The following is a 23,481-nucleotide window of genomic DNA, read 5'->3' on the forward strand; positions in this document are numbered from 1 at the left end:
CAGCTCCTGTTTCAGCGTGAGATTGACACACTAGGCATCTAGCAAAAGAGCGCTCAGCATCTTTTTAAAAAGTGTCTCAGAGCATCTAGGAGATCTCCCTCTAGCTTCCATGGCAGGTAAAGAGTTTTCAAAAATGTATCTGGTCTTCACAGGACTCTGATTCAGTTAACAAAATTACTACCAAAATATTCATTAAAGTCACCCTAATGTTATTTATTAGTGGAAGCTAAAAAGAGAACTGGGATTGCTATTATTCCATTTTTACAGATATATATATCTCTAATGTTCAAAGAGTGTAATTAATTTGCCTGGGATCACATTTACTCCTGGGCCATATTACAATTTTTCAGTATTTCCCTTTGCAATTCATAATGAAACTATAGATTAGGGTAATCCTCAGTGTGGGAACAAGACCTGCTTCATTTTCCTTCTAACCCTAGTAAAAATATGAGTAATTAGGGAAGTAGACCATGGCAGCAGGGTGTTAGGGATTTGGAGAGGACGAAGGAGAGGAAGGAGGGGCTGTTCTCTGGTCATCTGACACCTTCTTCTACTCTTACTGGCCAGAGATGCTTTAACTCTATCTGGGAAAGTGAAAGGAGAAGGGGACTCGGTCTTGCCTTCCCCTGCCAGCATCTTTCTAAGAGGACTGAATTCCAGTGTTCTCTGCTGGCCTGACTTGGCAACCGCTCAAACCCCTCCCCAAAGAACGGAATCTGCTGCTGTCAGGGAAGAAGGCCTGTTACGTCTCGCATCCAGAGGGCTCTCAGCAGGGCCCTCGGAAAAGCAAAACATTTTCTTATCAGCTAGCAGAATGGAAAAATCATAGGAGGAATTTAAAGAGAAAGGAAAGCTGGAACATCACCCTGATATGAGGTCAGGAGCAAAGCACCCTCTTGGTAAGTCCTAGCAAGGGTGTATTCACCCCTCTTAGAGGAAAGACTTTTCATTTTATTGGCAATAACAATAGAACACATTGCAAAGATGTTTCAGATTATAAACCATCCTATATGCTCTAAAATTATCCTTAGCATAAAACAAAAAGAAGCTGGAATGTATATGATAACATGCACAATTATATGACCCTAATTCCAAAAATAATTCACATAACCTGGACCTTCTGAATGGGGAAATTCATGGCACATTTGCTTAGCTCCTGTATTTTGCATTGATTGGGAGCATGAGGTACTTGTTATCTCCCCTGACATAATACATGACTTCATTTTAAATTCCTGGTTGTATATCACATAAAGCTAGTGTGTGATAACACGATACAACAACTTAACTCCTGCAGATGTTGATTGTTAGAGAAGGATAAATTCAGATACCACCAGTTCCATTTAAAGGAAAATCACTTTTGTGTGTCCAGCCAGTTTTAAATAGAACACATTTCAAACCCCTTGAAGACGGGAAATGTCTTATTCATTTTTGTAATCCTGATATGATGATTTTCAAAAATATATTAATAGAATAAGAATGAATAAATGTAAGTCCAGACTTAAAAAGTCATAGCTTCTTAGATCTCACTTCTGAGATTTTGTGAAAGCAGAGAATAGTTCTTATGTTCTGACAACAAAAACAAATGTTAAATATTAAGTTTAAACATTTTCTTATTTTGTAGAGCTCAGTAACTTTCCAAATACTGGTTTAAAATCCTGGAACAAAGCAGCAAGAAAATTAAAATTACCTTTAAATTGATATAAGTTAAAATTTAAATAGCAAAATAACTTACTTGCAACTTTAAAATTTTACTCTATACTTATTAGAAAAAATCTATCAGTTACTTACAAATGCAAATTTTTAAAAGCTGCAGATCTGTAGTTCCCAGCCCTGGCCATATTAGAATCACCTGAGGATTTTTTTAATGTCCTACCCCAGACCAATTATATCATAACTAAGGATGCAGAGCACTGCCAATATTTTTAAAAAACTTTTTGGTTATTCTAATGTGCAACATAGGTTAAAACTACTGGGATGGATGTTATAGTCCTTAAAAGAAAACATTGAATTGCCATGGCATAGGTGAGGCTTGAATTGGGCCTCAATTTTCTCTAAAATAAATTTCTAATCTGAGTGGAAAGTGCTTGGACGAGGTAGATTTGGCTTGGCTTTCAAATGTACAAGTTTTAGATGTATAGCACTAGACTGGAGAATGATAATGAACCTTCTATGAAGGTTCTCACATCTTCTACTTCCTTTTCCAAATTCCTCAAGGAGTAAGTTAGCTGACTTCATAAATTGCTGAGAGGGCCTCAAATCTCTTACTATCTCTAAAGCTTCCAAAAGTCCATCAACATCACTGAAAATACAAGTCAGGGCTTTGTTGGATCAGAGAACTCTACAATACACTATAAAATGTCACTGATGAGAGTTCTCAGTGGGGAACCCAAGTTAGCATATGAGCAGTGGAGTAAATCCTTATTTAGTCTTGCTGTCCCCAGAACTATCCGAAAGTAGCCTGAAACCTCAAACCAACCCATCCTACCATGTACCCCTGGGCCTTTGGGACCCCCCTGCTATGGGCTAGATTGTGTCTCCCAAAAGGATTTGTTCAAGTCCTAATTCCCAGTCCTGCAAATGTGACCCTATTTGAAATAGGGTCTTTGAAGATGCTATTAGTTAAGATGAGGCCTGTGCCAGTTTGAATGTATTGTGTCCCCCAAATGCCATTATCTTTGAAGTAATCTTGTGTGGGCAGATGTTATCAGTTTTGATTAGATTTCTTTGGAGATGTGCCCCACCAAGCTGTAGGTGATAACTCTGATCAGATATTTCCATGCAGGCATGGACCCACCCATTCAGGGTGGGCCTTGATCAGTAGAGCTATATAAATGAGCTGACAGGGAACTCAGTGCAGCTGCAGCTGTGAGTGATGTTTTGAAGAGGAGCTACAGCCAAGGGGGACACTTTGAAGAAAGCACAGGAGCTGCAGATGAGAAAGCAGACTCTTGCTCCAGAGAAGCTAAGAGAGGACAAATATCCCAAGTGCAACTAAGAGTGACATTTTTGAGGAACTGCAGCCTAGAGAGGAACATCCTGGGAGAAAGCCATTTTGAAACCAGAACTTTGGAGCAGAAGCCAGCCACATGCCTTCCCAGCTAACAGAGGTTTTCTGGACACCATTGGCCATCCTCCAGTGAAGGTACCCGATTGCTGATGTGTTACCTTGGACACTTTATGGCCTTAAGACTGTAACTGTGTAACCAAATAAAACCCCTTTTATAAAACCAATCCATCTCTGGTGTTTTGCATTCCAGCAGCATTAGCAAACTAGAACAGATGTTTGGTACCAGAGAAGTGGGGTGCTGTTGCTGCTGTGTTTGCAAATACCAAACATGTTGGAATGGCTTTTGTAATGGATAAGGGGAATATTCTGGAAGAATTGTGAGGAGCTTGATAGAAGAGGCCTAAACTGCTTTGAAGAGACTGTAGAAATATAGACTCTAAAGATACTTCTGATGAGGCCTTGAATAGAAATGATGAATGTGTTGTTGCAAACTGGAAGAAAGGTGATCTTTGTTTTAAAGTGGCAGAGGATTTGGCAAAATTGAGTCCTGGTGTCACATGGAAGGAAGAATTTGAAAGCGACAACCTGGAATACTTAGCTGAGTGATCTCCAGACTACCTGTGGAGGATGTACCCTGGCTTCTCCTTGTAGCTTATAGTAAATTGCGAGCAGAGAGAGATAAACTTAGAAGTGAACTCTTGGGTTCAATGAAACCAGAAGCTGATGGCTTGGAAAATTACAGGCTTCCAGGGGTTGGAATCCCAGAAGCTACAGCCCAACATGAGGATGTAACCAAACATGGAATCCAGCCGCCATTTCAGTACAAGCCAAGATTGGAAAAGGAGTTAACCAGAAAGGATTTGTGGAAAGTCCTATTGTCTGATAGCTTTGACCCCTGTATGCTTCATGCAAAACCAACAGAATTTTTGCAAGATATTTACAGACAGAACTGTTGCCAGTCTGGACTGGAAGAGACAGACGAGGAACAAACTGAAGGAAAAATTTCTTCAAAGACAGAGCCATGGAGGTTGAGGTCTGGAATCAAGAGGTCTTGGGCTGGGAGAGCAAAGCAGCCCACATGCATGGAAAGGGTGAGTTTGCCCTGGAGGTTGAGGGTGGGCCTTCTGCCTCGATGCTCTGGAGGAGTTTTGCCACCTCAGGTCCCAAAGAGCATGGAGCACATTCCCAGGGAATTGGGGAGAGCCTGGCTGCCACCTCACTATTCTGAAGGGGTTGAGCATGTGCCCCAGAGATGGAAGGGAATCCGGGAACTGCCCCGATGTTTGAGGAGGGTGGGGCCAAGAAGGTGGTCTCCTCAATGTGTGGATATGTTGGAGCACTCACCTAAGCATTTGGAGAGGAAAGGGCTACTGAAAAGGCCCCTAGGAAGGGTTAGACTCCCAGTCTCTCAACCCCCAAGGATGCAACCTCATTTTGTTAATGATGCTCAGACTTTGAAATCTAATGGAGTTTGTCCTGCAGGTTTTAGGAACTGTTTTGGTCCTGTGAACCCTGTTTTCTTTTCAGTTTTTCCTTATGGCAATGGGAATGTTTATCCTATGAATGTCCCTCCTTTGTATATTGGAAGCACATAAGCTGTTCTAAGTTCACAGATCCACAGCTAGAGGGGAATTATGCCTTAGGACTGACCATGCCTATAATTGATTTTGATGGGATCTTGTACTTAACTATTGTTACTGAAATGATTTAAGTTTCTGTGATATTGTTGTGGGATGAATGTATTTTGTATATGGAAAGATAATGTCATTTTGGGGTCCAGGGGGTAGAATGTGCCAGTTTGAATGTATTGTGTCCCCCAAATGCCATTATCTTTGATGTAATCTTGTGTGGGCAGATGTTATCAGTTTTGATTAGATTTCTTTGAGTGTTTCTTTGGAGATGTGCCCCACCCAGCTGTAGGTGATAACTCTGATTAGATATTTCCATGGAGGTGTGGCCCCACCCATTCAGGGTGGGCCTTGATCAGTAGAGCTATATAAATGAGCTGACAGGGAACTCAGTGCAGCTGCAGCTGTGAGTGATGTTTTGAAGAAGAGCTACAGCCAAGAGGGACACTTTGTAGAAAGCACAAGAGCTGCAGATGAGAAAGCAGACTCTTGCTCCAGAAAAGCTAAGAGAGGACAAATATCCCAAGTGCAACTAAGAGTGACATTTTTGAGGAACTTCAGCCTAGAGAGGAACATCCTGGGAGAAAGCCATTTAGAAACCAGAACTTTGGAGCAGACGCCAGCCACGTGCCTTCCCAGCTAACGGAGGTTTTCCGGACACCATTGGTCATCCTCCAGTGAAGGTACCTGATTGCTGATGTGTTACCTTGGACACTTTATGGCCTTAAGACTGTAACTGTGTAACCAAATAAAACCCCTTTTATAAAAGCCAATCCATCTCTGGTGTTTTGCATTCCGGCAGCATTAGCAAACTAGAACAAGGCCAAACTAGATTAGGGTTGGCCCTGATCCAATGTGACTAGACCCTTTTAAGAAGGGGAGAATTGGACACAGAGATGAGGAATGAACTCGAAGTGATGACTGGGGCAGAGAATGCCACGGATTGCCAGCAAACTACCAAAAGATAGAGGAGGCAAGGAATGATTCTCCCCTACAGGTTTAAGAAGCATGGCCCTGCCACCATCTTGATCTCAGATACCTAGCCTCCAGAACTGTGAGACAATAAATTTCTGTTTGTTTTAAGGCATCTAGTTTGCAGTACTTTGTCATGGCAGCTCTAGGTAACTAAGATACACCCCTACGGAAGAAAGGGACTGTGAGCTTGAGAAACTTCCCATACAGTATTCAAGTACTAAACATTTTATGAGCTTTTGGGGTGTCATGGTTAGAACATTCTCTGGGTATAATCTGAATGTTGTGTTTTAATTCCTAAGATTATGTTGGAGAATGAATCAAACAGGATCTGAGAAAAGCTCCTGTAGTCTATCCAGTTTTCTCCATCAGATCCACTGCTAAAAGTATACTTTCCTCTTCTGAACACAAATTTAATTCGATCTTTTGGCAATTCCTCCAGTTACTCTAAAAAAGCCACTCAATCTTTTAGAAGCACTTTTTTTTCTGGGGACAGTATCATCAACTCACTAGGTATTAGTTACCTAATATTTGTTCATCTTTTTAAAAGAAAATTTCCACTTTTCTGATGTTTTCTCTTTTCCTCTGAGTGGCATCTGAATCTTACAATAAAAGCAGGGTTTCTAATTAGGGGGAATTTGCTTTCCATGCCCCTCCACATGGTAGTTTCACATACTTAATGAACTATAGAGGAAATCAGCAGAGAAATCTATTGATTGGACTCTTGTCTGCAGAAAAAGAAGTCCACATTGAGTGCTGAATGTTTACCTTGAATCTTTCACCAGAAGGCTGTCTATCTCAATTTTTGAGGATTTCCTAGAACCAACTCCAACCATGGAGGGAGACAAATTTTCAGTTTGCCAACTTGGCATCCAAAGCTAATGGTTGATTTCTCTGGGCAGTGAGTGGGTGTTAATGCTCCAGCTCTTATATTCCCTGGAGTTAGATTTCCTGTGTTTATAGTTCTGCTGTGTCACTTACTAGCTGTGTGACTTCAAGCAACATTAAACATGTGGTGTGCACCCTCTGAGATAGACCCCAATGATCCCCACCTGCTGCTGCTCATGCCTGTGTTTAATTCCCTCCTTTGAACTGGGTGGAAACTGTGACTTACATCTAACCAACAGAATATGACAAAGTTCATGGGACATTACTTCTGTGATTAAGCTACATAAGACTGTGGTTTCCATCTTGCCTGCAGACTCTTTTGGGCTTGCAGACTTTGATGAAGCAAGTGGCCATAGGAGAGATGCTGATATGGCAAAACAATGAGGTGGCCTCTGGTCAGTAGCCAGTGAAGAAATGAGACCCTCAGTCCAACAATCCTTAAGGAAATGAATTCTGGCAGCATCCATGTGAGCTTGAAAACATCCTTCCCCAGTAATGCCTTCAGACGATACCACAGCCATGGCCAACACCTTAATTGCAGGCTTGAAAAAGACCTGGAAACAGGATCCAGCTAAGCCATGCCGTGACTCCTGACTCACAGAAACTGTTTGGATAATAAATGTGTGTTGTTTTAAGCAGCTAAATTTGTGGTGATTTGTTCAGCAGCAACAGATAACTAACATACTTTCTAAGCTTAGTTCCTCACCTGTAAAATGGGGATAACAACTGTGATGGTTAGGTTCATGTGTCAACTTGGCCAGGTGATGGTACCCAGGTGTCTGGTCAAGCAAGCACTGGCCTAACCATTGCTGTGAGGATGTTTGTGGCTGCTTGATAAACCAGAAGGCTGATTTGTGAAATCATCAGTCAATTGGCTGCAGCTGTGACTGATGATGTCAATGAAGGGCATGTTGTCCACAATGAGAGAATGCACTCAGCTGGATTTAATCCAATAAGTTGAAGACTTTTAAGCAAGACAGACAGAGGACCTTCACTTCTTCTTCAGCTGATCAGTGAAGCACTTCCCGAGGAGTTTATTGAAGTTGCCAGTTTGTTTCCTGAGGAATGCATTGAACATGTTCATCGAAGTTGCCAGTTCACTGCCTAAGGAGTTCATTGAACATCTTCATTGAAGTTGCCAGTTTGCTGCCTGCCCTATGGAATTTGGACTTGTGCATACCCACAGTTACATGAGATACTTTTATAAATCTTATATTTATAGACATCTCTTGTTGATTCTGTTTCCCTAGAGAACCCTAATTAATAAAACTTAGTACCAGGAATGGGGTGCTGCTGAGTTTGCAAATACCAAACATGTTGGAACAGCTTTTTAAATGGATAAGGGGAAGATTCTGGAAGAATTGTGAGGAGCTTGATAAAAAACTGCTTTGAAGAGACTGTTTGTGGAAATATGGACTCTAAAGACACTTCTGATGAGGACTTGAGCAGAAATGATGAATGTATTGTTGCAAACTGGAGGAAAGGTGATCCTTGTTTTAAAGTGGCAGAGAATTTGGCAAAATTGAGTCCTGATGTCAGATGGAAGGAAGAATTTGAAGGCAATGAGCTGGGATACTTGGTTCATGAGATTTCAAAACTAAAAGTTGTAGATATAGCATGGCTTCCCCTTGCAGTTTATAGTAAAATGCAAGAGGACAGAGATAAGCTGAGAAATGAACTCTTGGTTTCAAAGAAACCAGAAATTGATGGCCTGAAAAACTCTGAGCTTCCAGGGGGTGGAACCCCAGAAGCTACAGCCACACATGAGGATTTAACCAAACATGGAAACCGACTGCCTTTTCGGTCAAGCCAAGATTGGAGATAGAGTTATCCAGAAAGGATTTGTGGAAAGTCCTATTGTCTGATGGTTTTGACCTCTGTGTGCTTCATGCGATGCCAACAGATTTTCTGGGAGATATATATAGACAGAGCCACTGCTGGTTGGGACTGGAGGAGACAGACAAGGAACAAACTAAAGGAAAAATTTCTTCAAAGATAGAGCCATGGAGGTTGAGGTCTGGAGTCAAGAGGTCTCAGACTGGAAAAGCAGAGTGGCCCATACACATGGAAGGGGTGAGTTTGCCCTGGAGGTTGAAGGTGGGCCTTCCACCTCGATGTTCAGGAAGAGTGCTGTCACCCCAGGCCTCAGAGAGGGTGGAGCATATTCAGAACATGCCCCCCGCCATGTTCTGAAGGGGTTGAGCATGTGCCCTGGAGATGGAAGAGAATCTGGGTGCTGCCCCAATGTTTGAAGAGGGTGGGGCCAAGAAGGTGGGCTCCCCAATGTGTGGATATGTTGGAGCACTCACCCCAGTGTTTGGAGAGAAAAGGGCTGCTGCAAAGGCCCTTAGGAATGGTTAGACTCCCACTCTCTCAAGCCCCAAGGATAAAACCTCATTCTCTAAATGATTCTCAGACTTTGAAATCTAATGGAGTTTGCCTTGCAGGTTTTAGGAACTGTTTTGGTCCTGTTAACCCTTTTTTCCTTTCAGTTTCTCCTTATGGCAAAGGGAATGTTTATCCTATGACTGTCCCTCCTTTGTATATTGGCAGTACATAACTTGTTCTAAGTTTCACAGGTCCACAGCTAGAGGAGAATTTTGCATTAGGACAAACCACAACTGTAACTGATTTTGATGGGATCTTGTACTTACCTATTGTTACTGAAACGATTTTAGTTTTTGTGATATTGCAATGGTATGAATGTATTTGTATATGAAAATATCATATCATTTTGGGATCCAGGGGGTGGAATGTGCCTGTGTGAATGTATTTTGTCCCCCAAAATGTCATTATCTTTAATGCAGTCTTGTGTGGGCAGACATATTGGTGTTGATTAGATTGTAATTCTTTGATTGAGTGTTTACATGGAGATGTCACCCACCCAAATGTAGGTGATAACTCTGGATAATTTCCATGGAGACATGGCCCCACCCATTCAGCATGGGCCTTGATTGGTTCACTGGGACCCTATAAAAGCTCAGACAGAAGGAGCGAGCTTGCTACATCCAAGAAGGACACTTTGAAGAACACACAGGAGCTGAGAGAGGAACATCCTGGGAGAAAGCCATTTTGAAACCAGAACTCTGGAACAGATGCCAGCCACATGCCTTCCAAGCTAAAGGAGGTTTTCCAGACACCAATAGCCATTCTTCTGTGAAGGTACCCTATGGATGATGACTTAGCTTGGACACTTTTATGGCCTTAAGACTGTAACTTTGTAACCAAATAAACCCCCTTTATAAAAGTCAATCCATTTCTGGTTTTTTGCACTCTGGCAGCATTAGCAAACCGAAACAACATTTTTCACAGGTGTGAGGATAAAATGAGATAATTTATATAAAGTTAACATTAAGCACCATGCCTAATATATAGGAATATGGTTAACTGTTATTTTATTTTTTAAATGTTATTTTAATGTAATGTTTATTTTTAAACAATTGTTTTTCTATTTTACATTCAGCACATTCCTCCTTTAGCTGACACTATTTATTTTTACTTTCTTTGATCACTTTAACAATTTTTTTTAATTTCACTTTTCCAGTAATCTCTCACATCAGATTATTCTACTTGTTTTTTAATCTTGCCTTTATTCTTAGAACACATTTATTAAGTTCATCTGTTTACTTTCAATATTCTCTCTTTCTTTTATACCTACTTTTATAAACAGCAAGCAGGGAACAGAGGAAGAGGAATCTTTCTGAGGACAGTGATTCAGGTGGAATGGCTGGTCCTATCTTGCAGTTGACCCTCCCTTCATTAGACATCTCACTTTTGTCTTAGACAAACCTCCTGTCATCACACATTAAATGCTTCAAATGTCTTTGCCATATAATACAGTATAATACAATATTGATGCATTTTTCTATTCTCAACTGTTTCTCTGCATCCCATCAACTGGACAAAACAAACAAAAAGAGGTACTAAAATTCCTTAATAGCCTGATATAGCAATCTATAAAACTAAATGAAATTAGTAAATATGAAATTAACATCTGAGTAACTTTAGTTTTAAACCTCAGTTTCTAAACATGATAGTCTGCAAAACAAATTATACTTGGTCAATTTTTACATTCCTAATATGAAGTTCTTCTGTAGTTAGGGCTAGATCTCTTTCAGTTTTACGTAGTAGGTGCTCAATAAACATTGCTTGACTAGACAAACAAATCAATAAAATGGCCAAGAAATCTTAGAGCTGTATAACTCCCTAAAACATTTCTCCTGTGGTTTTCAAAGTGTTTTTTTTCTTTTAGCAGTGGAACCATTTTTTTCCAATGTACACTTTAAAAGAGTCCCACCAAAATATAAGTATATATTACTCAGATAAAAGCAGAACCCACCAACTTCCCTGCCCTAAGATGGAAGACATCCCTCCCAAACCCCTCCCAAGAATTAACTGCCCTTTGGAGAAAGGGACTATGTCCCTGGAGTGATACATCCTTGTTTACTCCTAGGTGATACTGGGAGGGCTCCATGGAGAGAGAGAACCAGACTACAGGTGAGTGGCTAGAAAAGTTTATGAGCAAGAATCAGGAGCCCCCCTCTCCAAAGACAACATTCTATTTCTTCTTTATAGTCAGTCTTGGAGAATCAGGGGAGATAGAGACAAGGAAGGCAAAGTTGCCTCCTCTGTGGATTTTACAGTCTTGGCTTGCTCTCTCAGTACTTTAACAGCAGCTGAGCTCTGGCCCCTGGAAGCTGGTGTTCCAGCTCTACCTTTGCAAGGAAGGCCCCTCACTCTCAGCCAACCTCCTCCTTGCTCCCACTCAGGTTAGACCTACAGGCCTCTGCTTGGGGGCCTATTCACTCATAATTCTTGCCCCTCCAGTCTGGGTTGGGCCTTTCTTGCTGTTCTAAAAGTCCTTTCTGCTTAACCCAAACTGGAAGATAGCTTCGCTGTGTTGTAATTATCTCTTTACTCCCAACTCTCCATTAATCTGTTCACTCCCTGCAGACAGGTGCCAAGCCTTGTCTTCTCACCTCAGTGCTCTGCAACTACACAGAATAGAAGTTTACTTGAACAAATAAAGGTATCTTGACACATAGAAGGGAACTGATAGTACGTAGAAATTAGGTACGGATTTGTCTAATTGCTGGTGGTGTGACTTTGGACAAATTAAACTCTCTGAGGCACAATTTTCTTCTCTGCAAATGGGGCTAATAAGATATCTGCTTTATAGGGGCACTTTAAGAATTTAGTTATTTTTCCCATGTTAAAATTTTAGTAAAAACTAAAGTAGCTATTAGCTACTTTAAAAACTATTAGCTCAAAGAATGTTATTTATGAAAATAATAATTATTAATAGCTATGATAGTTATTGTTATTATCATCTGCTCCTGTGCTTTTTGCCTCTGTAGTTAGGGATTTCTATCCTGTCAGGATAGAAATACTTGGCAAGGGGCCAGTTTCCCTTCCCTCTGCCACATGCCATGAGTTGCACCCAAGATCCCTAAGCCCTCTGGCCATCCAGATGGTTAGGCTTGTATCTTGGATGTTCTTCTGTGGTTTTCCTCACACATGCCTCAGGAGAAATAGACTTGCCTAGAAACAGTAGCCTTTGCCCTCTGGCTAACGATAATTGGTCACAGGAGTTTCTGCAGAGAGGTGTGTCAAGCCCCTGATGTCCCACTCCCTTCACTACATATTGCTCCCTGTGATTTTTATTTTAGCTCATATGCCAGGAAAAAAAAAAAAGTTCTCTAGTGCCAAGAATAAAGATTCTGAGAGGTAGCTGGAGCACAGGAGCGTTCAGAGGTATAAAACAATGTAGTAATTCTTCTCTAGGGTCTGTATGTTATGGGCTAATTCTCTGCCCGAAAACAGGTTCAGGAGAATCTCGCACTGAAGTGTAGCTTCCCATAGAGAAGAGCAACATTTGGCCTTGGAGGGTGAGTAGGAGGGAAGGAGGAGTATGGGGGTGGGGAGTCTGTAGAGTAGCATTCAACTCCCTCCTTTCTGCTAAGAACGTTCTGCCTCATTTGCTACCTCCCAAGAGATTTGTCTTACAGTTTGGACATAAGATCATATATTATTTAGTGTGCACATTTTTTCAGCATTGACTCACTTTTCTGTGACCCAATACCCATATACTGAATACCTGTGATGTATCACACCCTTTGCTAAAAGCTTTGTCTCTTACCACATTTAATCCTGGCAATATGAGATAATTATCATTATTCCCACTTTACAGACAAGAAAACTGAGGCTTAGCAAAGGTAAATGACTCATCAGAGAACTAGTCATTAGGTGATGGAGATGAGATTTCCATTAATAATAGCGTCTAACTTTTAGCTCTCAAAAAGTAACCCAGAGCCTTCCAATAATTTATTTTCTACAACAAGGCATATGGCTAGGTATGCAAACAGGTATATGACATGTAACAAGTGATTTCTTATAAATAACCCCTATATATATGTGCATATATACATATATATGTTGTGTGTATATATACATACTTACATATTGAACGGGAATATGCTCTTGGGGAAATGTGAAAATTAAGAAGATGTTTGAGATCTTTATTAGAAACAATTGTATTCTAGAAAAGGATAGCGATCACATGTAAACTGGGGAATATGATTCATAAGGACCAGGGGCCCCGCTTGCCCAGGCAGGAGGCAGGCGGGAATAAGGACTTGAATCCAAAGACTCAGATCCAATCCTGGCTCTGCCATTAACTTGGGAAAGTCACTAACCCTCCCTGCCCTTCAGTGTCTTCAATTGTCAAATAAATGGTTAAGATAGGGCAGTAGTTCCCAAATTTGATCTGCAGTGAAGTTTTATTAGTCTGTTGTGAAATGAGAAAAACTTGCTTATTTATTATAAGGACAATATGCTTATTCAATAGTTATATTTATTCATTTTATAAATCTGTTAAAATTGCCTTGCTCTTTTTTATGAACAGTGAGGATTTTTTTCCTTTAAACATGCTTATTACGTGGCAAAATTCAAGTATGTCCTCTCTATTGGAACCCTAATACTAAAAAAATTTTTTTGAATATTGGTCTGTAAATTCAAGGGTCAGAGAACCACTAGAATAGATGAGCTCTATTGTTACTGGTTCCAAAATTCTATCCTCTTCTTAAATCACAAATAATATATAAGTAACTCTAAAGTGGGAAGAAAGAAGAAAAGAAAAACATAACTTTTCCTTTTTAATGAGGTATTTCCCAAAATGCATGCTGGGACAGACAAACCCCTAGCAATATATTATAGCTGTTCTACTAGAAAAAGCATTCCTGGTCAAATAAGTTTGGGAAGCAATGGGTTAAAAAAAAAAAAAGTTCAATAGGTTTCTTTACTGACAAATTCTCAGAACCTTTAAAATGCTAACATCTCCTGTGACTCCCCAAAAGAAGACAAAGCATGAAATCCTTCCCACGTTATTGATGGGAGGCAGATGTATGCCCCCACCTCCCACCAGTACCACACACCAATATTTGGTGCACAGTTTGAGAAAGGTGGCTTCAGCTAAAAGAAAGTTCTTCAAGAGGTTTTATAGGAAAAAACAACAGCAACAAAAACCTACCATTAGATACAGGGAACTTGCTATATATTTTACAATTTAAAAATATCCATACTTTCGGTAATTTGAAAGAAAACTGTCAATTTATTGACAGTTTTCTTTCAAATTACCAATTAGTATGGATATTTTTAAAATTTATCAAAGAAACACCAGATAAAAATATTGCAGATTAAAAAGCAGTGAACTAAACAAAAGTTTTGTGGCTCTTTTTGACAACTATGATTTTCTTTTTTTTAATCATTATAAAATAAGAAAAAGTATGTTAAAAGGTTTGTATCCAGTGATTGCAACATGATAATTAAAGCACTTGGAATTTGCAGAAGTTTACAGGAAAAAAAATATGGCTATCATACCATCACAGTGAATACAAAGTAAAATAAAACCATCTGTAGGTACTGTGACTGAGAAAACTCCCCACTCCCCTCAAATAGTATGTTACTTGTTAAATATTTCACCAGTGGAAACCATTAATTCTCAATGCTTGTGGCTCATAATTGATTTATTTAAACAATTTTACTATGATCAAGGGACAATATTCTTGGTAGAGGAAAAATCTCTGATACTGTTTGGTTTCATTTTTCTTTGTATAATTATTTAATCACATTTAAAAAGGTTTACTTAGCCTTTATTTTTATTACTTTTCAAATTACCATGGGAAATATCAACTATCCAAACCTTTCAGCATTCACATTCTGGGGAGAGAATAGTTTTCACTTGGGACAAGATGATCCTGATGCAGACTATCCACACAGAGAACCCAAGAACTATCTCTCAGATATTCTGACACTACCTTCCTTCTGACTCTTACATACACCAGGTTTTTGACAAGCCTATAGTTCTGTATTACTTCGTTCAACATTTTCTATCATAACTATACAATAAGTTCCAGTTTATTTTTCATAATCCTGCTAACTACAGCACTCTAAGACCATACAAAAGCTTTACAGACCTAGAATTGGCTTAGAAAAGTGTCTCTGGAAAGGAACAAAAGTACATGCAACATTTACGTTCAAAGACAGGAGAGAAGCAAGGTCTCTTGTTTTGGTGCTGATAGGTGCAAAGATTTGTTTTAGGGTTTAAACTGAGAAATTTCAATTTTCTTCTGATTGCATTTATAAACAAAATACCAACACTAAAAATGAGAGCAACTGAGCAAGGAATAGGGGTAGTGCCCTGTATTGCAGATCAAACCCTCTTCAAACTCTGCTTGAGAGAAGGGTCTACAAATACACACATGACCTACACTTTGGTGTTCCATGCCTGGACTCCCTCAACCTCTAAGTGACATGTGTGCAGTTTACACCAAAGATTGAAGGCTTTAGAATTAGCTTCTTTTAAACCTTGAGCTAGTACTGGTTTAGTCTCTGGGGAGGGAGACAAAAACACCAAACAACTCTTTTTAACAGACTACAATACCTAGCTACATACTATGATTCAATATACAGATACTGTAGTTTGAAACTGTACCATTCAAGCTACTGTGAACATCTACTCAACTTAAGATGTTAGTTTTCATTTTTGCAATAAAGAGCTCCAATTGAAAAGTAAATAACAGAGAAAAAAATAAAAAGTTTAAGCAACTCCCTCTCACATTTGAACTTTAACTCTCTGCATCCCATCCCAGTGGGATTCCTATATCCTCCCCCCCCCAATATGGTAAAGCAGATCATATTTAATATCCAAACTTAAAAATTAGTATCTCTTAAAGAAATAATTTTAAAACATAAAACATCAGAGCTACTTGCCTTTTGGCAATTTCTGTGCATTTCCCAGGGCTAGTGCAATACTTCCACAGAGAAGTAGACACCCCAAGCTGGAGAGCATGTTGCATTTGCCACCTCGCACGAGGAGTGAGGCTGGTGGGTGTCTCGCAATCCTGGAGCTGCATTTAAGTGGACTGTCTCCCAGTGACAGGGGCGGGCGGCTGCACCGAGCTGTGCTGTGGGCTTACTCACAGGGGGTGGAGACAAGATGACATCACACCCTTTCCCACACACACCAAGGAAAAAAAAGAGGCACAACAGCAAAAACATATCATCACATTTCCCTCTGCTAGGCTGCTGCTGTCTGTCTCTTCTTGTCTCTCCATGATAACACGGTCCATCTATATTTGTGGAAGAAAAAATATCTAGGCAAATTTGAAACTTTCGTGGAACTAATTTAAACATCCAGAAAGGACATACTTAAAGCTATTGGAACATAAAAAGATATATAAAATAAAACCCTATTAGGAAAGAAACTGTTTTTAATTATCCAGTAAACCATTTCAATTCTTCTTTTAAATAGGAGAAACCCATAAAAAATTTACTTTTAACCATTCTGCAATTCCACTGTTATGAGACGCACTTAAGAGTAAGTCCATGGCTCCACAGCTATAAGTTATATAGAATACATATGTGTATATACTTATATTTACACAGATTAAATATATATTCACACACATACACACGTGTTCTATCCTTATGAATATAGAGAAACAGATCACTGTTACTAATTACTAATTTGTAATAATGTCTTCACCTACATTATTGCATTTTAATCCTCACAAAGACTGTGCAGGATATTTGGGGTTATCCCCACTTTACTGGTGTGGAAAACCGAGACTTGGAGGGGTTAAGTATCCTGATCAAGAGAGTGTATTTTAATGGCTAATAATTTGGTTGGATTTTGGAGTAGAACTGACCAGGGTTTAAATTTTGGATGCCACTTATTAACAAAGAGGACTTTGAACCAAGGTCTCCATCCATATGTTATCAATGTTGACAATCTTAAGTACCCAATGCATGCTGGACACTGATCTAATCAATTTATGTGCATCAACACAATTATTCCTCAAAAAAACCTATGAGACAGGCATTATCAACACCCCATTTTACAGATAGAGAAACTGGGCATAAAGGTCACAGGTTCTTTGCTGGCATCTTAACCAAACAATTTAGGCCCAAAATTTCCACTCTTAATTATTAAACTTTAAAATCTAAAGGAGAGATGATAGTACCACAAACATAAATTCACTAGCAGGATGTTTGGAAAGTATGTAGAATAGTGCCTGGCACATAGGAAGCATTTAATAAATGGAAATCACTGAAAATAACAACAATAATGAGAACAATAAAACCCCACAATTAAACCTAATGATGATTCTAATCTGGTGTGTCTACCTTTAAAGCCCATGTGCGTGTTCTCTCCTCCCATATCACATTGTCCAAAATATAGGCATATTGCTGGAATGACACAGTTAATTATAAATTACTTTAAATGCTGTTGGGTATATTTGTGTTGACACTGAAAATAGGTTATTTCATGGGATTACTGTAACTGAACCAAAACAGTAGGAGGGAAATGGAATAATACTGGTCAAATGAAATTCTAGTCAGAAAATTTACAAAAAGAAAAAGAAAGAAAAGAAAAATGTAAAAGGCAAGCCCATCTTCCAAATAAAGCGTGAGAAGGCACACATTTAAAGTCATTTAGAGCTGGCCTGATCTAAGCTCTCACCATAGGAATGCTCTGGCACTGGCTATGGAAGGGACTGGGTTATTTAACAGGTCTTTTTCATCTCTAATTTTTTACTTGAATAGGCAGCTCTCTCAAACCCCAAGTTTGGACATTTACCCAGCTGGCACTGCTGATTCTGCTTCTATATGACTTTGCCATCAAGCTAAGCAAGTGAGGCCACTGTGTGAGTAGGAAATGACAGATTTTCTAAGGGTGGAAAAAAAAAACTCCAAGCAGAAATATTGAAAAGAAGGCTGGTGTTTCAAAACAGCATGTGGGGCTGGTATGAGGGTTAGGTAATGGAATTCAGGAATCAGTTTCTGCCTGGCCCACAAGCCAAGTCCAATTTATATTAGCAATCATTATTTGCTGTTTGGAACTGACTGGAGGCTAATTAAATAAAAATCAATCTACTATAATTAGAAGTTAATAATAGAGGGGTATGTAGGGAAAAAATATACCTATTGTAAACTATGTGCTACAGTTAGAAGATTTTAACATTCTTTCATCAACAGTAACAAATGTACTATACCAATACTATGAGTCAATAATGGAGCAGAGGGTAGAGGTATAGGAGGATTTGAGTTTTCTTTATTATTTTTATTTCTTTTCTGAAGTAATGAAAATGTTCTAAAAACTGAATAAAAAAATTAATTGTGGTGATGAATCCACAACTACATAATGGTACCATGAGCAATTGATTTTACACTTTGGATGACTGTATGGTATGTGAACAATCTCAATAAAATTGAATTTAAAAAAAAAAGTCAATCTCTGATTATTTTGTCAGAAGAAGATGGTTGCATTACCTTAGCTAATAAGACAAACAGCAAAGACCACTGAAAATATGAGAACACTCCTCAGAATGGGAAGGAATAACGTCCGAAAGAAATGGACTATGCTGGCGAGAGCATTTTATCTTCTCAATAAACAGTTTTCTGTCATTGAATTTTCTGTCACCCAACCCAAACAGGAAGTGTACATAAATTAAGTACTATACTCCAGAAGAACTAAATGCCTAGATACCTGAAATAAAACTTCAAGGCCTTGGTCGTCTAATCATTGAGCATTTAAAATCATTTTCAAGCAAGAATTGTTCTCTGTCCTTACATTGGAGATGACTGTGAAGCAATTTACACATCCCTGTTAGGTTTCCCAGTTTTCATAAGAATGCCAATCCTAACCCTGGTCTAAGCTCTCGCCACAGGAATGCTCTTGAGGCACTTGTGATATACCTATTTGGAAATAGAGAAATGCTAAGCTCCAGATACTTGTAAGATAGCATAGTATTCAGTTAATTGTCATTAATATTCATGAAAACTCATTGAGAGAAATATTCAGGAAGAGCTGCTTGGAAAATATAGGAAATAAATATTTGCATTTATCTCTTTGTTCTGTGATGACAGGGACCAGGTCTATTTTCTTCATCAGATCCTAAAATATGGTAAGAATGCCATAAGTAGTATATGATGAAAAAGTGTCAGACAAAGCACAATCCATCAGTTACTCCAGATAGTGTAAAAGTGAGCTCTGGATCAAGCCGTATGAATCTCCAGACCCGTCAGAGTTCTTGATAATAGTATTGGTCCACTCTAAAATATTTTATGATATTTTAATGATGATATTATAATGCTTTGGTAGAACTCCATCACATATTGAAGCCCAACTCAAGAATCAGCCCATAAAACCCTCTGTTGTGCATAGTAAGAATTGCTAGACATTGCTCATTAAATCATATAGTGTCTTCTTTATAAAAATCCTGGGGAAAGCTCACTGATTTTGCTTTGTATCAAGCAAAGTTGTATTTTTTCTAAGCAGTTGTATCTTATGGACAAGATAAGCTGATTTCTCTTTCTGTGTTAATTGCTGGAAAGCTAGAGCCAAATGTTTCCCCCACCCCTACTGTATTAGTTAGGGTTCTCTAGGGAAACAGAATCAATGAGAGATATCTATAAATATAAGATTTATAAGTGTCTCACACAACTGTGGGTATGCACAAGTCCAAATTCCATAGGGCAGGCAGCAAACTGGCAACTCCAATGAAGATGTTCAATGAACTCAGTAAATGAACCAGCAACTTCAACGAACTCCTCAGGAAACACTTAGCCAAAGAAGAAATGAAGGTCCTCTATCTGTCTCACTTAAAAGTCTTCAGCTGATTGGATTATATTCAGCTGACTGCATTCTCTCATTGTGGGAGACATGCCCTTCATTGACGTCATCAGTCAAAGCTGCAGCCAATTGACTGATGATTTAATAAACCAGCCTGTTGGTTTATTAACCAGCTAGAAAAGTCCTCACAGCAATGGTTAGGCCAGTGCTTGCTTGACCAGACAGCTGGGTACCATCACCTGGCCAAGTTGACACATGAACCTAACCATCACACATGCTAAGTATATGGATCTTCACAATGTGCAGATTTGGGCATCATTCTTGGCTTCATTTTTCATCCCTACTCTTACTTCATGTTTATGTTACTTTTGGTCTTAGTTTATGTGGCTTTGTAAGTTGCCTTAATTGTTTTCTGGAACAACGCTGGGTATGAACACACAACCCTTCACCCCACCCCACAGGAGGTAAGTGTCAAAATATGTGAAGGGGCAATCTGGAAACATGTTTCCCTCCTTTTCTACACAGCTGTAGACTCTGGGGTTTAGCATCATTTCTTTAGCAGTATTTTCTCTTTGGGAAAGTGGGTGAAATGTGAGGAACAAGAGGAGTCCTAGAAAACTACTTTAAGTAAGTGTTATATTTTTCAGTTGTTTTATGTTTTGAATTTTTAAGTGTTCAACATATGTTCCATTATTTCAAATGAGACTTCCACTAAAATTCATAAATCTTTCAAGTCCTGGAAGTAAATTCTGTAGTCATTTACCTATCTGTTCACATTTTTGAGCCTCTCATACATCAGGTACTATGCTAGGATATTAAAAAAAAAAATGGTTTATATGTCTGCAATTAATATACTCAAACAATATGCTATGGTTATCTAGGAGGTTATAATAAAATAATTTTTATTATGATTCCTATTTTGAAATGGGAAACACAGTATTCCATGTTTTCAGTCCATATCTTGTTACTGTACTGAAACAGACCCATGATTCAATTGAAAAAGCATCTTACTCTAAAAGGAATACATTTGGCCAGAGCATGAAGCTATCTTCCACAATGCTTTTTATAGTACCAAGGAGCACTGCCTTTTAAATGCCTGAGTGATATTTGCAGGTCATTATTCAGTCTGTCTAAAACATCCTGACCTCTAGATTTTTTACTTCATAATCTTGAGGTAATTAGTAACCTGTACTTATAAAATAGAGTGTTAAGAGCTCTTTCTTTCTATTAGACTGGAAAACAGTTAAACAACTCTAAGCTGAGAAGTTTGCCTTCCTTGATTTGTCCAAATTCTGCTTTCTTCATGGAAGTGAATACCTATCCAAGCTTGTGCAGGTGGAGCAAGTATCTCTTACTCAAGCTTCAAACAATGTAAAATTTAAGGGCATCAAGAGCTAAGTGGAAAATACAGGTTAGTGAGCCAGAGAAGAGACTCTGAACAGAAGGTACCAGAGAAGAATCCTGAAAGTTAATTACAGCACCTGAAAATCAGAGTGCACGGGGAATATAGATAGGCAGCCGCAGGTTGGGCAAGTAGGAGTATGGTGGGCCTGGGAACATACCCTAGACAGGATATTTTTCCAGTAGTCCAATTTTTACACAATTTTGCATGGGGTATATGGAAGGGTCTCATTTGTTTTAAAGGCTGGGATGGATAGAATAGCTGTGATCATGGCTTCCTAAACCACAGAGCCCAGAGCTTTTTAGTTTATTACTTAATGGAAGTGACATTTTTTTTCTAGACATTTCCCAGTTTGAGGAAATAAATCATGTGAGGGATTGAATCATGTCCCTCACAAAAGGCAAGTTAAGGTCCCAGCCACTGTGGGTGTGAACCCATTCATAAATAGGACCTTTGAAAATGTTATTAGTTAAGATGTGCCCAAACTGAATGAGGATGGACCTTAATCCATTATGGCTTGAGTCCTTATAAACAAAGGAATTGGATACAGAAAAAGAAGCCACAGGGAGCAGCCAGACAATAGAAATAACAGCACCCAGAAAAGAAAGGAGAAGACACCACCATGTGATGGAAAAGCCAAGGACAAAGGATCACCAGCAGCCAGCCCCAGAATGCCACAGTTTTCAGGAAAAAGCATCCCCTTGCTGACACCTTGATTTTGGACTTCTCCTAGCCTCAAAACCATGAGGCAATAAATTCCCATCATTTAAGCCAACCCATTGTGTGGCATTTGTTTTAGCTGCTGGGAAGCTAAAACACATCATTTTTAGGTGTGTCAACCAGGACTGCAAGCAGAATTCTAGGAATGGATGGACTCCTTTTGAAGAAAATGTGAGGGCATGTCTTTCTGATAGGATAGGCCTTCTGTGAGCCCTTTTGGCTACAGTTGTCCACTAATGCAAGGAACAGTATTCCGAAGGGAAGGACACATTCTAAATCCATTTAGAAAAATACACCCTGTATGCAATGGAGAAAGATGGAGCAAATGGGTCTAAACTAAGAAAAACAAATTATTCTCAGAAGGTGAGAGCTTACAGTAGAATAATTTGAGAGTTTAAAATAACAATGACTGACAAAGACAAAGGTACACAAAAGTTTGAATTTGTAATGCTCTGTATTTTGACTTTATGACACTCTACTTTCTCACGTCTACCTCTGCTCCAGCTTAAAAGTACTTGTCTTTTGAAGTTAAGGGAAAAATAACATTTTTATGTGAAAAATACTTTATCAATGCTTCAGGATATTGCAAAATGAGGTTGAGAATTACAAATGCAATAATGACTCTAGTAAGAGAATAAAACAGAAAGGAGGAAATGACAAAAAAAAATTCCCTTGGTTTATACTTGCATAGCCAATATGGCAGCCATTAGACACATGTGCCTAGTTAAATTTAACTTTAAATTAATTAAAAATAAAATCCAGTTCCTCAGTCACACTAGTTATATTTCAAGTATTAATTAGCCATATATGGCAAATTGGACAGTACAGACATAAACAATTCTGTCAATGCAGTTCTACTGAACAATGCTGACCTTAACCATGTCAGCTAGCATGAAGCTCTACTAATGAAGAGTGACCAACACTCATATTTTTAATTATTACTAACTAATGAATGAGAGATTGAATGAATAAATCACTCTTGGCCCTTTCACTCCTCCCTTCAAAATAAATATAATACTCTTTTATTTTTCTTGATGGTTAACCCTCAACTGATACAGGAAGTGCTTCTCAAATTGATTGGTGGCTAAGAAAAACAGAGTAATTTTACCCATAAATTGCCAGCTTGTGAGGTGTTAGGGAGTTGTCACTGAGAGTCATCTAGAGTTGCTGGCAAGATATTTAAAAGTGGTTCAGCCATTGTTTACCTACCCAACATTCATTCTCCTTACCTTCTCCCTTTCTAGAAAACTTTCTTCCACAGTAGAAAATGGAAGTGCCAGACATTTGCTCTCTGAGTTTCCTTACAGCTAGGAAGGGCCATGTGACCTAGTTCCAATCAATTAATTTTAAGGATAATTTTGCCAAAGCTTTTCTAGCAAAGATTTCTTTCTCTAATGAAAAAGAAACTTAGAAGAAGACAGCTCCTTCCCACTCCTACTTATAATATTATTAAATAAGAGAGGGATATTTAGAGCTATGCAAGTCTTCCTGTGATCATGAAAGAAAGGCCTAGAAAACTGCAAAGCTCACCCAGAGTCCTTAAACTGTTGATCCTGACCAATCATAGAAGGGCCCTTCTATGAATTCACTATAGAGAAGTTATATAGTTTTAAAAAAATTTCTTCTGTTAAGTGGAGGTAGTAGGCTCTACTTCATAGGGTTATCTTGAGGATTAAATGCATTAATACAAGTAAAATACTTTGAACACTGCCTGGCACATGATAAGCAA

General features: G+C 38.8%; 1 protein-coding gene across 28 annotated transcripts in view; it reads right to left on the reverse strand.

Moving 5' to 3' along the window:
* LOC119532323 (ABI family member 3 binding protein) overlaps positions 1-15,931 on the reverse strand; it is a 277,976-nt gene extending 262,045 nt beyond the window's left edge. For all 28 annotated transcript variants that reach the window (XM_037834649.1, XM_037834668.1, XM_037834802.1 and 25 more), the window contains exon 1: positions 15,766-15,931. In XM_037834649.1, coding sequence (XP_037690577.1) covers positions 15,766-15,844 — 79 coding nt within the window. In that variant the 5' untranslated portion in view covers positions 15,845-15,931. The remainder of the gene's footprint in view (positions 1-15,765) is intronic.
* Between the last annotated feature and the right edge of the window lie 7,550 nt (positions 15,932-23,481).

Source organism: Choloepus didactylus, chromosome 1 (assembly GCF_015220235.1).
Source record: "Choloepus didactylus isolate mChoDid1 chromosome 1, mChoDid1.pri, whole genome shotgun sequence".
Classification (NCBI taxonomy): domain Eukaryota; kingdom Metazoa; phylum Chordata; class Mammalia; order Pilosa; family Megalonychidae; genus Choloepus; species Choloepus didactylus.